The 15,322-nt window shown below is 33.0% G+C and overlaps 2 protein-coding genes across 2 annotated transcripts; both read right to left on the bottom strand.

The window, feature by feature from the left end:
• Positions 1-436: 436 nt before the first annotated feature.
• Positions 437-3,609, bottom strand: LOC132732907 (baculoviral IAP repeat-containing protein 3-like). The gene is made up of 5 exons (XM_060719435.1): positions 3,604-3,609; positions 2,496-2,856; positions 2,004-2,203; positions 1,141-1,459; positions 437-921 (listed from the first exon to the last, which is right to left on the bottom strand). Exons 1-5 carry the CDS (start codon positions 3,607-3,609, stop codon positions 725-727), a joined length of 1,083 nt encoding a protein of 360 aa, XP_060575418.1. The 3' UTR covers positions 437-724.
• On the bottom strand, positions 2,856-12,858 carry LOC132732886 (uncharacterized). The gene is made up of 5 exons (XM_060719416.1): positions 12,598-12,858; positions 8,522-9,079; positions 8,066-8,212; positions 7,645-7,933; positions 2,856-7,247 (listed from the first exon to the last, which is right to left on the bottom strand). Exon 5 carries the CDS (start codon positions 6,834-6,836, stop codon positions 4,554-4,556), a length of 2,283 nt encoding a protein of 760 aa, XP_060575399.1. The 5' UTR covers positions 6,837-7,247; positions 7,645-7,933; positions 8,066-8,212; positions 8,522-9,079; positions 12,598-12,858; the 3' UTR covers positions 2,856-4,553.
• Between the last annotated feature and the right edge of the window lie 2,464 nt (positions 12,859-15,322).

Raw genomic sequence — 15,322 nt, forward strand, 5'->3', positions numbered from 1 at the left:
AATTCAATTTTCCTCGATTTATTTCATATTCAAAGTGTACGGCTTTTAACATGTTTCATTTTACGATTATTATTATCTATAAATCTATAGATTTTATAACTAATTACGTAACATAGTGTTTTGACTAAAATGTTTAATGTTTGGACTACTTATGCCAGTCTGTCGAGATATTTATATAAATATTTCCATTTTAACTCTACATATTGTTTTGAGCCTTTTCTAAATTGACCATTGTTGGTGATAATCTGTTTGGAAGTCCTTAAACCCTGAACAAAACATTTCAAGTTTCAGTGACAAATTAATCACAACATTCCTTTAGTCATCAATGTCATGACAGCTATCTTTCGTAAGGATTATCAACTTATGTGCAGAGTTTTTAAACTTACAACTGCATCAACAAGAAAAACATCAAAAACACGGAAAAAAGACAAAAACATTTAACGATAACATTTATATTTGTGACATAAAAAGGTTATGAGAAGCAGTGAAATGACTAAAATACTTTAATGGTATTAAAACTAACATCCGATAGAGATTAATGTATATGATTCCGTAAAGAGTGGATAATAAATAAATAAATAAATAAATAAATAAATAAATAAATAAAATCATGATTATACTGCATCATAACAATATTGATGAATGTATTTTTCTGTTTCTTCATTTTTCCAGACATTTTGAAATGGATAAAATTTAAAATCCCAATGTTATCATTAACATTTTTTCATGCCAAGTAAGTTCGTATTGTTCCTTGTATCAAAGTTCTACATATTGCACATTTCCTTAAAGCGAACGCACATTCCACACAAGAAACCATGTGACCGCATGGTAAAAATACAACACACGCATCTTTGTCCATACAAATTTTGCATGTCATCTGATTTTTTAACTGAAGATTCTCATCTAAAAGCGCCTGTTGCTCTGAAATGATAAAAGATTTAAAAATTACTCCAACCACAAAATAGCGCATATTTACATTTTAGACAAAAACATTAAGCTGATATTATTTGAAATCAATTCTGTTTTGGGATACAGATATAACTGGCATTTAATTAGTTAACCGATAGAGTGAAGAAAAATGACTGGAAAACATTCAGCTTAAATAGATATTGCTTACAATAAAATTATTTTCATTTATACCTGAACTTTTTACAGTGCTACTATCAGCATTTGTGGCATAACCATCTTGTTGTGCAGGGTTGGTAGGGCCAGTGTTATGAGCGCCACTAGGTATATTCTTGCTTCCTCTATAACTGTTGTCTAACAAGGACTCTAGGATGTATTGAGCTCTTAACTCGGAAGAACCATATTTCTCTCTTGCACATTTAATAGCATTTTCCAAGTCTTCTTGCCCATAACCCATATCCCTTACAAGTTTTGCAGCTGTGCTATTCAAATCTTCTACTTGTTGATCATCTACGTACTTTTCGTTACTTTCAATGTTTTGTGGTGATAAAACCTGAATATATATACATTATTCAATGACATCTATGTTATGTTTTCATTTCAGTTTAATTAAAGATCCTGTATGTTGTGATGAAAGTTGTAAACCACACTAAGTGAAATTATATACATGTAAATAATCATGCAAATAAAACAATTTTAAAACATCGAAGAATATGTAAAATATGTACTGCAAATATTTGTGCATATTATATGTAACCATTAAAATATATGCAATCATTACTTACTGTAAAATTTGACTTTAACTTTAAAGAAAATAAATTTTATTACCTCCCTTTATTTACATGAAATGTTTAATTCGGTTATATCTTTATAAATAATGCTTTTTCGAACCTACAATATTGATAAATCTTAATTTGAGCATCATATTTATAAAAAAAAACCATAAAAAAATTTGTTACAGGATCTTTAAATGCCAAATAATATGTGATTGAAAGTCTGTCACCTCAGTGAAATCTAGTCAATCGTTAATCAAAAATCTTTTAAAATCACTTCATATATAAAAATAAATGAGCCAAAAATATTATTCATTGACTTACAAAATTTTCCATTTGTCCATCGGCTGACATATAATTGATGTTGGCCATTCGGCACATATTAACAAAGTTATCTCCCTTGCATTGTTTCACAAATGAACAATTTGGAAACCATCTTGCGTGTTCAATCCAAGGATTGTCTCCTTCTTCCCAGCCTTTCATTCCACCTCCACAAAAGAAACATGTCACGCAGTCACGATCCCCTGGAAATATAAGTTAAATAATTTGATTTAACTTGAATAGATAAAACGAAAATATTCAATAACGCCTACCATAGCAAACATGGAGTGCAGTGTAAATACAAACGTACGCTAGCTGTCGTACCGCCGACTTAGGTAATAGTCAACATTTCGATATGAAATGATGTCATTTAATTTAGACGCTTAAAGCATAAAGTTATATTATTTTTGGAATTACAGTAACTTTCTCTTGAAAATCCGCCAGAAAAAAGTTAGTATGAAATACGTATACTTTAATGAGAAAATAAACAGATACCTGTGTAAAAGAACCCTGCCTCTGCAAGCTGCGTCGGGTCAACTATTCCTTGATTCCAATTTGTAAAAGAGGATAATCTTACACTTTTTATTCCGTAATCTGGATGTTTAGGTCTCTCTGTGGATATACCAGGGTAATATTCCAATTGGCCATTTGTTTGTAAAATAGTCGTTCTTTGATTCAAATTTCCCCTATCATTTGTTTGCGAATCATTTACGTATCGACAGTCTTCCGAAGGTTGGTGTACATCGTTTGCAATATTTTCTTCGTGACCTTGATTATGTTCCGAGATTGTGGTGATTATAGATCCCTTCTCTGTAATTGATTGATTGTTTCTCTGTTTCACAAATTCGGAAACCAACTTGAGTGTTCAATCCAAGGATCGTCTCCTTCGGCCCAATCCTTTCTCCCACTGTCACAAAAGAAACATGACACATTTTCGTATTCTGTCCATTACTATATCAAAGGAATTTAAAATTTCTTGGCACAAATGTTTGTTGTGATATGACAATGTGTCTTGCGCAACAACCAGACCCCTACCTTCAAGGTCAAAGTCACACTTGGTGATTAAAGGTGATTAAAGGCCAACATTGTCTATGTGAGGGTATATGTCGTGTCCGGTCCATAACTCCCTTATCCATGAAGGATTTTTGTTAATTCTTGGCACAAATATTCTTAATAATGAGTGGATGTGTTATGTTATGCCATCAGAACACTTGTTTTTAGCTGGCGCAAGCAATTCAAAAACGGCTCATACAAGATAACTTACAGGAAAGGGCGAGCATGAAAGCGGAAAATTGACGGGACGTTATGACATGTATGACGTCAATTGCAAAAAAGCGCTACAAAGGGATCGATGGTAACATTTCGCGAGCTGTCCGGCATATTTTATGTCTGCTTCGGATCAACTTATTCAGTTCTGATCAAAGGATTGAATATGAGACATTTGTTTTAAACACTTAACGAAGTATCAATAAACTAATATCATAATGATAAACGGTAATAATAAGTAATATTTTCCCCAATTTGGTTTAAAAAGATGATAGACTGTGTTCAGTAGAAGAAGATATTTTTCAATTGTTAAATATTGTTATTTAACTGTTTATACTCTCATTAATTAGAAAAATACGATTAGATGTGTGAATTAACAATATAAATCGCTTTTGTATTAATATTATAAGTATATGCCTGTGCTTATTTTGTGCTTCGTGTAAAACTTCCCTTAGGCGGGGGACGTTGGTAACTCTGTTAGAAATTCTTGTTTAAAAAGTAGATAAAGATGCTTTTGGACCTAAACCACTGATTCGTATTTCGTCAAAGCACAAATGGTTAAAACAAAACAGAAACAGGTAGCGTTTTCTAGCGTTCAAGTGTATTATAATCCAGCTTCCTCTACATGGATCTTTAGATGCCTTAAGAATATTTTAATGTGCTCGTTCTGAATAGAAAAATTGTTTTTTATAACTTCCTTATAGGGCTCGTATCGCAGGAAAAATTAGGTTCACATATAAATAATTGAGAAAATTAAAATGTGTAAATCATCAATATGTACATTTTGTTTGAAATTTGCACATTTTCATGAAGATTATTATGTTCCTTTATGTGTATATTTTCTTGAATCTATCTTTTCTTTAAGCTATGGCTTAAAAGTATGAATGTAATATATTGTATATGCCAGAACAACATTATCTTGAAAAAGGGAAAAAGGTTAACTTTTGAAAATTCTTTAAAATTGTCATCATATGTATATATAAAATAAACTTAATTACAAGTTAAGCTAATTTGTATTATTTTTGAAGCAGTGCACGGATTATCAAATCAATGTTTGACTAAGCATTAATGGTAACAATGATGCAAAAGTTAATAAATCATGCCACTTGGAAAAATATAACTACTAGTAAAGTAAACAAAGAAAGACCAGAAGTTCTGATATCGTTTTATATAGACGAACCATTGTCGTTACTGACATTTCAAAGTTTTTTTTATAATTTGTTTGATAATAAAGGATTGCTTGCAAGTTAAACAATATGCATGTATTTTGCAGCAATGTTATTAATTTTAAAAGAAATGTGGTGTGTTTGTTGTGATTTCATCCTCAAATAAATCATCATTGCCCTTTTCTATTGTTTCAAATACAAATTCTTCATGATGCTCTTCAGAGCTATTGTCGATGGCAACTTTAAAATGTTTCGAGGCGCGAATTTTCTCTTTAACTTTCTCGAATTCTTGTTGTGGAATGATTTTGCAATTGATTAATCCAATGATGATTGACTGTTCTAATTTCTTACTTTCTATGCAAATAGTTTTAAGTCCTGCAGACTTAATGGTGACATTAATCAAAACAATTTTCTGGAGGCGTTTCATTCCTGACGACAGATTTAGCGCGCTCTTTTCAAAGTCCATATTCGCAAGCCAAATATATTGGACGTTTACAAGGTGCGAAATAGTTTGAAGTAATGATACTACATCAGATTCATTATCTAGCAATCCGCAAGAGAAAACTTCAAGCACATCTGCACTTCGAAGGCAATCAAAGAGTGATGCCAAACAATTTCCCGCAATTGGAATGTTTCCAACGTAACATACTTTTAATGAGGAGACATTGACTTTTATATCTGATAATTGAACACAACCGATTTCGAGTACTTCTAAGTCTGAATGTTTTGATAAATCAAGATGTTCGCCTTTGCATAGGTTTTTATGTTCGACACACTCAATTGATTGTAGTGCAACCTGAGTCATAATTGGTCTTGTGGAAATAAAACGAACAAGATTTCCAAGCTGTTCATGGGTCACTTTGACGTTTCTCAAATGTAGCTGTTCAATATGTTTTATATTCCACACATTATAAAAGGAATTGTTGGACAATGAAATGCTCCTATGAATCCATTCCCCGTTTTCCCACAGCCCACCTTTTATAACAAAACATTTCAGTGACATTTGGGACACCTGTAAAAGACGAATGATGTCATTTTCGTCAAATTCGCATTTAATGTCAAGTTTGACTAGTTGGCGACATGCTAGATCCTTAACCAAATCATGGAATTCAGATTTTGATTTCACATCTCTAATTTTGAGCGATTTCATACTTTCTCCGTTCTGTTCCATTAAGAATTGAACAGCATATGAGTTTTCTTTTTTGAGACTGTCTTTATCTAGGATGAAATCTTCAATATATTGACGCATTGGGCTATGTTCATTGTTCATGCTCTCTTTCACACAATCAATTTGGAAATCTTGAATTCCTTTTACAGTATCGTTGTGACTTACAAAATGATTCCATGATCCGACATCGCCTCTGTACCACTGGATAATTTCTGAACGAGATGTTACTTTACATAGCTCTTCTGACAAAATGCTTGCTTTCCCTGGATCTAGTCCACTTAGATATATGACAAGATCTGACATTGCAAGAACCATCTCTGTTGATATACATATTTTCAAAATATCCTGGACCACTTCACGAAAGTCAAGTTTAGATTGTATATATAAGGCAGTAAAGTATTCTTGAAAGGACACGTGTGGAAAGGAAACTTTTCCTTCTTTTTTGCCTGAAAGCTTACTTTGTGTCAGTAATCCAACTTCTAGACAAGCATCAACTGTCTCTGCGATAAGACAATCCAAAGTATTTCTAATATCGAGGCAATTCGACCTTTCTTGGTTTTCATCAAAATATGTCAGAAATGCTAACTGTCCTAAGCTCAGCAAGAATTTGTAGTATTTTCGACACATGGTGTTTGCATAAATGCAGTGTGGCATTTCCAATTTCACCTTTTTTGTTTCATCCCTTTCAATAGACTGGTAAGTGCAATGATTTTCCATATGAAGCAAAAGAAGACCAACTATATTAGTAAGGATTTCACAGTTTGAACGTCCAAAATCTTTCTTGTTATGCCAAAGGCACAATAGATATGTAAGCATCAAAGGATTTGTTTTGACTTTGCAAACATGCATTGTATCTACTTGTTTTTTGAACTCCATTATCTCATCTTCTAATTTCGAATTTCCGTCAATGCCAAACTTGGAAATCGTATTTCTAACTAACTGGTCTGAGGATTCATCGTCTAGTTGTGAGATTTCTACATGTGTGTCGACAACATACCTAGAATACTTTAAAATGTCAAGTTTCCATGGTTTTGTCGTTGTAATGATGGTACAATTTTCTCTTGCTTTTCTGTGAGGCGTTTCTGATTTGCAATTGAGCTTGTCTACTGGGTGCGACCATTCGTCGATTCCATCTAATACTATCAAACACTTCTCGCGAGAAAGTATGTCTTGAATAGTATCGGTTGTGTATAAATGGGAATGAGCAAGTCGTGAAATCACTTGGTTAGTAATCATATCATCAACCTCGCAATCAAACGAATGAGCCTCTCTTAGAGAAATGAGGAAAAGAAAATCAAAAGGCTTGAGAGCAGTCTTTTGAGTTTCTATGTTAGATTGGTTGCAAGGCTGGTCTGGTAGATGGGCCAGACACAATAATTGCTAGGCTTTTACAAAACGCCGTTTTTCCTAGCCCGGCATCAGCAGCTATGTAAATTTCTTTATTTGACTCTTGAAGTACGTCATTAAATTTTTTTATCTGTTTCTTTGATATAGACTGACCAATTTTAGTTACTACACTCTCCACTATTTTCATTTCGGGCAGAACGTAAAGCTCTAACAACGGAATATCTTTCATATTCAAAAGCGGTAGTAGTGAAATTTTACCATGGATTGTCTTGTTGAAGGTTATGAGGTCATGTTGCATTTCTGTAAGAGCAAATTAAATATTTCAATTTTGATCTTTAGATCTGAATATAACCTCGATGAAAATAACTATTAATTGACGACGATTTTTACACTTATTGCACGTTTCGTATTCTCAAAACTTGAAGTACATGTATAAATGTTAATCGTGTTTTAAAAGCATTTTCCCTGCTATTCTATCAATTTAGAAACAGAGTGCTTGCGTTGTTGTATGAAATTTAGATTAAACCGAAACTTAAAGATACTTTAAAACTCGAGCAAGTTACTTATAAATCTAAGGTATTTTTGTATGCATAATTCTTTTTCAATACCATCTCTAGTTCTTCAAGCTTGGTGTTTAAACATGGATAGAAACGACTAATAATATAAAAATTGTCTAAACCAAAAAAAGACAACTTACTGCTCTTCAAACTTTGATAATTTTCTTCTGTTGCGTTTTGAATCGTCTCTAACGAGAGTTTTCTAGCTGTGTCTATGGCGTTAAGAGCAGACGTTTTAGCAGTGAGAATTCTGTCCAAGTCATTACTTATTGTAGTTTGAGCTTTGTCAAGGGATTCTTTTATCTTATTCAAAACAGCGATGCCTGCCTTGTCAATAGTGTCTACTGAAAGTGTTGTTTTTTCTTTGATTACATCTTGTAATACTTTCGTTACATCACTGGTAGAAATTGAAAGCGTTTCACTTCTCATCTAAAACAAATCAAAATAATGGCAGTTTGTCAAAATGAATGTGTTAACTATCAACTAATCACGTATACATTAATATCTGTATACTGTTCAGATATAAAGCTAATCGTTTATATATCAAATAGATAGGCATACCTGATTGATTTGCTGCACAGCATCTATCGCCTTTTTGTCGTATGAATAGCTCAAAAATCGGATTAATTTGTTGAGAAAATCCATCAATTTATGCTCGCTGAGCAGCATATCGGGAGAGTGACGCAACTCTTTGGTTACTTCCCTTGCCTATATAAATATATATCAAAAGATTGTTTTTAATTTATGCATGAGACAAAAACGTGATTGTGGAATTTTGAATGATTATGTCCCATTTTAATTTTTGTTCAAGGCGATGTTTTATGGATAAGAAAATAATTATGAAATGATAAAATACATCGTTACATGTTTTTACTGTTTAAAATTTATTATTTGATTAAGAGCTGTCATTTTATTTAGTATAAATATACTGAAGGTACGAACAAGGGTAAAGACTCCAGATTGAAAAGGAGAATATATTGACATGAATAAGCGCACTAAATTTACTTCAGTTGTTACCTTAGCCGTTTCTAGTTGACGAATATAGATACAAGTGCGGAGTGGTTCATTATAACACTTAGAATTCCGTTTAAATCGGTATCCGTCACGGAGTCAACCGCAAAGTAACCATCTGGAGGCATGTAACACTTCGCTATTTCCCAGTGATATGTGCACCATCTTTCTGCACGAGTATTTTTCCAAGATGGTGAGTTGAACTCATGGCTTCGTCTTATTTTTTCTTTCAATTTGACACAAATGTTTTTAGGACAATGTCTATACAATGCCGTTGGTGCATTATGGAAGGAGCATGTACCTGCTCTATTTCTTTTACAAATTTGCCTTGTTGGGCAGCATAGTACATTTTCTGTTGTACAATCATGGCAAAGTTCTCCTTGAAGAATTTGCTCTGGTGTACGTACACTATCAAGGATGGCAGCGTGATAATTACTTATTTCTTTGTCAACACATTCTTCAATGCCACTTTTGGTGATGTTGATAGCTAGATTTGCCTTTAACCAATACTGGAAGTTCTTATTGGCCAGTGTGCTGCATACTACATCCATTGTATTATCATCACTGTGTAAAGAAAACAGAAAAAAAATCATTCAGAATTATAATTAGTTCAAAAGAATCGCATAACTTATAAGCCAGAGATTAAAGTTTTTTCATTTGAAAGAATACGAGTCTTACAGAGTTCTCTAGCTTTAGGGTAACTATTTACGGCGGTAACGAGGCTCTGCCAAGTTGGCACTTATTAGTCACCCGAGAGCCGAGCCAGATATTCCAGGTTGTGATGACAGCCATTTTAAAATAAAAAATCCCTGAATATTATAATAATAAATATAGATCATTTGAATTCATATTATGTTTAAGAAATAATATATTTCAAACAGTGATTTTATCGCTCAATAACATCACTGTTTGGAGTTCGGATGTGAAGAATTATATCACGAGGGCTTAGCCCGAGTGATATAATGATGCGCATCCGAACGACAAATAGTGATGTTATCAAGCGATAAAATCACCGATTTGGATATATTATTTCGATTCTAACAAGACATCAGAAAATAAATGCTGGCGTAACTGATATTAAGCTAAATTGCGCCTGATTTGTTTCCGTACTTATTTTCAGCGCGTCGCATTTTTACTGGTAACGTCACATGTATAATGATTACGTCTTATGTCTAAATATAGAACATCAACAGTGATTTTACTGCATAATACTTCTATGTTCAATAGAGAAAAATGTGGGTCATGTTAGAATTATATTTTGATACTGCTGTTCCAATCTTACCAAGATTATATCAAAACTGCAACTGAAAACGATAAGTGAAACCAAACCAAACTCGCAAAAGGTTGAAAAATCTCGACAGAAACATCAGAAAATCCAACCTGAAAAACCTCGGCACATATAGTTGTTTAAAATTATCCCCTTTTTGCATCCATGTGCCAGGTTACAGCTTAAACTTAATACCATTTTTCTTGATGATATCAAAAAGTCTTTTTTATGATTGATTATATTGTTTTTAGTTATTTATTAAACAAAAACATTTTTTCAAGGAAACAGTTAGTGGACTTTTTAAAATATATTCAGGCTATCACTTGCATATGTTAACTAAATTAGATGCATTGTACAAAAATATTTCATTCATGTTTCCCACCTAAGGTGATACATGAATTCACCTGAATATTGCTTTTATTTCACAACTCTCTCCGGGTTTTATCATTTTTTTCTAACTGCGTAACGCATAAATAAAATGCTTGGTTGAACTTTAAAAGTATTTAAACGTATGAAAATATCGAGTTTCATGCAAGAATTTGACTTGCAAAAAGTTAAATAGGTTAAAGCTGATATTCTTTAGTCATTGTTATGGGTACACGTGGGTAGAAGTCGGTTTCAAATGTACGAGAATATTTTTGAAATTCTAGATTAAGACCAAAAGAAAGTTTTGCCCTAAACGCATACAAGTTAATATCGATTTGTTCTTGTTTAAACAGTAAAACTAAAAAGTAAATCGTAGATCGTATTATTTTTAAGTTACAATCAATCATTTATTCGTTGAATAGTAAATGTAACGTAACTGCTATTCACCAACTGAGTTTTGAACATTTACTCGTAGGAATAAAACTATTTGAAATAACGTTAACATTAATTTAATGCTCTCATTGTTTAAAATGGAACGTAAAAAAATCGACTGACATAAAGCTAAACACAGGTTATTGGTTTGATTTAGATATTGATTTATTTTAACCTAATTAATGCCACATGTTATAAAATACAATTTGATATATAAGCCGCGCCATGCCAAAACCAACTGATCAGCAAGTTAAATCAAAGGGCTGCAAGCTCTGTGGTATTTTCTGATCTTTGCAATCTAAATCATACTTGCTATCTGTATGTATTTTCCTGTATAAGTTTATTTTATACTATAATTCATCTTACGCAGCGACTGCGTTTAGATTTTTTCTATAACAGTTTGAGATTGATACATATGGAAGTTTGCATGACTAGAGTTGCATCAGAAAATCAGTTTTCATTTTTTATGACAGCCACACTTTATGGTACTTCCTTAAAAAAGACACTTCAAAAAAAAGTTGCTTCGACTAGGATTTGAAACTTAGGCCTCTCACACCCTAAACGAGCGCGCTACCTCTGCATCACGGTGAGGTAATACATATGTAGCTTGAATAAAACAAATACATTGTAATTCTAAATTGAGAATTTCCATTTCGTGTTTGTAATCCTTATTAATTTCGAGGTATATTGTTCACGATAAACCTGTTGTTAAACTCTGATGAAAATAATTTAGCGAAAATCTTCTCGCCAAAACAGTCCGACATGTATATATTCCACTACTCGACAGTCAGATTTATTTGTGTACTACGCTCTGGAGTATTCGGTAATATACATAGCTAAAAATAGCATTTTCATTGATTAAGCTTTACGGAAATAGCCGAACATTTTTCATTGGGTAAAAAAGATATTCATCCGTGAAATTTGTGATTGTAACCTCATATTTCTATTGACTAATCTAAACTTTTAATGCACTGTAATTCGTTAAATGCCTACATTAAAAATTATTCTTTCTTTTAAATTGCTGGTTTTTAAGCAGTTTTGAGTGAGAACTACTTTGCGTTGTTAGGTCTGTTAGGAAATTTTGTGTAAGACCGTGGATGTTAGCTTTGTATTTACTGATCTTGCGATCAGAAAATACAAAAATGGCAAAAATTGCTTTTTTCATAATTTTAATTATCGTTTCAATCAAATGAATCATTTGTACATGCCTTGGACAAACTTTATGATGTTTGTTTATTTATCGTACACAATTTCTAAACATGTCACTTTAAACTTGTATATACCCGTTGACATACAAAACAACACCAACAACACACAACAAAAACAACAACAAAAACAGTGCAGTCTATTCATTATTTTAAATCGAATTAGCAATGTTTGTTCTAATAGTATAATAGTAATATCACTTATCTTCTTTTCTTTCATTGAAAAGAGATTTAGCGTCCCTCTGTGTAAATCATAGAGTGCACATAACAAATGTAACTTGAAATGTCATGAGTGGGATATTATATCGGTTCGACCGCAGCATGTGACTTATTCCTCTGTTTTGTTTAGGATCTATCCAGCTCTCTTCCGGCCTGTCGACAGGCCGAAAGAACTGCTAAGGTCCCCTTAACTAGTTCAAGTAGAAACTCGACATACTAGTATAACATTTACATTCTCAGTTCATCATTTATCTTTGTATCAGTGATCGTCACATCCCGGGAAGCTTTAAAACCTTGCTAACTTGACACCAAACGAACAAACAAACAAACCTTGTCATGTAATTCCTTTTCCAGGTAGTTTACAGCATTTGCTGACATGTATCGTTTAATAAATTATTCCATTGTCTAAAATAATTATCAAATCATTTCTTGCTGCGTTTAATAGGAAAAGTAACATATGTTACATGTATATATAGCATATGCGGAAGAAAAATTGTGCATGATACAAATCGATGACAATTTTAACACCTGATGAAATTTTAACAAGTGCGTTGTATACAGAAAGAAATAGGTATTTCAGAATGAATGCGTACCTCAGTAGTACCCGACAGTATTTCCAGATTCCGTTGTCAACTGATCAAGTGAAAGTGGGTCAGTGTTAATCCATTTCAAATCCGGGCTTACAAATTTCTTTATTTTACCTCGCTATTTACAAATATGTTTCTCTTTCCTGAGAGGTAAAATACGAAACTACAAACATTACAATAAAAGTCAGTCAGGCATGTAGTAATCGTCCAATAACATCATCGTCAATTATGACTAAATATAGTACAATGATCAATATCGTGGAAAATCTGTATTATTGCCTCATGCACGCGATCTCTGCCTTTATTTTCATTCCGAAAATGCTACCGATATCTGTGCACACATGTGTCAGATTATTGTTACGTGTTTATGTAATGGATACAGTACATCCATTCATTACAATGTTAAAATGGCTGCCTTTCAATAGTGAGTCATTAAACGCCGCTTGCAAGCGGCGTTTAGTATATATGCATTTGTCCATACAGCAATGGCTTGATTTTTGTGTATTTTTTTGTTTTAACAAAATCACACTGTTTCTAAATTTTCTAATAAAAATAGCTTTTCTGATGTACAACATGTCACAGAGCTTTAAGGGATTAGAATAAACGTTGTGCCATGTTTGAAAATCATATTATTTTTATCATTATCTAATTCAATCTACATACATGTAATAAAAATAACGTGCTAATGAGCCAGACTATTGTTGATCGTTCTAAAACTTAACCGTTAAGAGACGTAACGACTGATGCAGTGTCACTCACTTTATTTGCTCCACCCCTGTTGAAGTTCGGCTCCGCTTTTAATTGTCGCCAAATTAAAGTTCGGCTCCGCTTTTAATTGTCGCCAAATTTAATATGATGCTGGCGGAAGACAACGTTGATCAATATCACTTGTCGAATCATTAAATTACAAGTAACAAAGCCTAGACCACGCCCTCTATCAGAGAGGCGGTTTTTCCCTCAACCGTTAATGAAGTACACCGGTTGCGCTACGGCCAGTAAGGGGAGGTCACTGCAGACCAGTTCGTCCTCAAAATCATTCGTACCTTATTTAAATGGACATATTCTCGGCACATATTGTCTTGAATTTACTTTAAGTATACCAATCATTTCAATTTTACTAGTCTTGTTGTCCAATTTATTTTGCTTCGATCAGACGTTTCAATCTTTGTCGTAACAGACAAACAATAAAAATTCAAGACATGGCATTACTTTTCTAATTTATGCATTAGGTTCTACTTTTTCAAAAAATATGCAACTTAATTATTAAACAACGAGCACGTAGTGGGCAGTGAATCATATGAAAGAACGTTATTTTTCGATTAGGAATTTCAAGTTGATACAACTGTTAAATTTTCAACGCGAAACTGTTAGTTTCGTCGAAAAAAATACAATCTAAATCCAGACTTTTTGCTGAATATGCCATCAATTCTATTTTCAAAAATTGTAACTTAGTTCGTTATCAAATCCGCTATAACTTCTGTATTTTTGTGTCCTGTTTAAACAGTTAAATGTGCCGAATTGCCGTCACGTTTCATTTGGTTAGATAGTACAGGCCAGTATCTCCAAAACTTCTTAAGGAAATTGGTTGAAACTTCACACACGTATTTGAGAGCGTAATAGTAGGTCACTACCAAGGGCCCATAACTCTAATGCGGATTTTGACAGAAATTTGGCTCTTTTGAACTTAGAAAATTCTACATTATCCAAATATGCGAGAATTAATCTTAATTATCAAGAATATTACATTTTGGTTCTTACGTTGATTTAAGTTTAGTATCCTTCAAATTCAACGTTGAATGGCGCAAAAATCTGCATGCGAGAATGTAAAATCTTGCTACTTAATCTATGAAAATAGTCAAAATACAGAAGGACGACACAAGACTTTAAGAAGAAATCTTCACGTCACAAGATGTCCTTTAACTGGCCCAAGCAGGACACATCGCAGTTAAACCAAATGGAAGGGAACAGTTATTTAAAAGTGTTTCCTCACAGACGTAAGAACACACTGTTTGAATAGCTCTGCCGGAGGTTTTGTTGTATAATTGTATGTTTTAATTAAAGTTGATGCATTTTGGCTATAAAATTAATAAACCATTCTATGATCAACATATATATTATGTATGCATCATATGCAATGTCGCTAAATAATGCAAGTATGCCTATTGGATCATAACACCTACGATAAAACATGCGAATTTATTATTTTATTACCTGATACCTTATATAAATGTAATTTGGTATTTTTTTACTGTTTTCTGAAATTCTAAAAACGTCAACGTTCGCGAACTGTTGACCGGTCAATAGTTTTGACTGTTTCCCTCTCGTGCTCTGACGTCATTGACGTCATAGAGGATTCCCACTTGTTCAACGTCCATCGATCTTGATCATGAACCAGACGTGACGTGACATAGTTAAAGTATTAAGTTTAATTATGAACATATGTGCAAAACTATTTTCTTGTTCCTTTTTCTTCTGCAAGTACTGTTAAAACAGTAATTGATCAGGTAATAAAACAATTATTTCATATGTGATTTGGGAACAGTCAAACAGTTGTCCCTCGGTGTCGGGGATAGTGTTTTGAACTGTTGCCCTCGGCCTACGGCCTTGGGCAACAGTTCAAAACACTACCCCCTCCACCTCGACCCAAAATATTGACTGTTCTCAAATTACATATGAAATAACTGTATAATAAAAGTGAACATAGTGATATTGAAACGTATGCATAGTTTTA

Source organism: Ruditapes philippinarum, unplaced genomic scaffold (assembly GCF_026571515.1).
Source record: "Ruditapes philippinarum isolate M1 unplaced genomic scaffold, ASM2657151v2 ctg358_1_1_1_1, whole genome shotgun sequence".
Classification (NCBI taxonomy): Eukaryota; Metazoa; Mollusca; class Bivalvia; order Venerida; family Veneridae; genus Ruditapes; species Ruditapes philippinarum.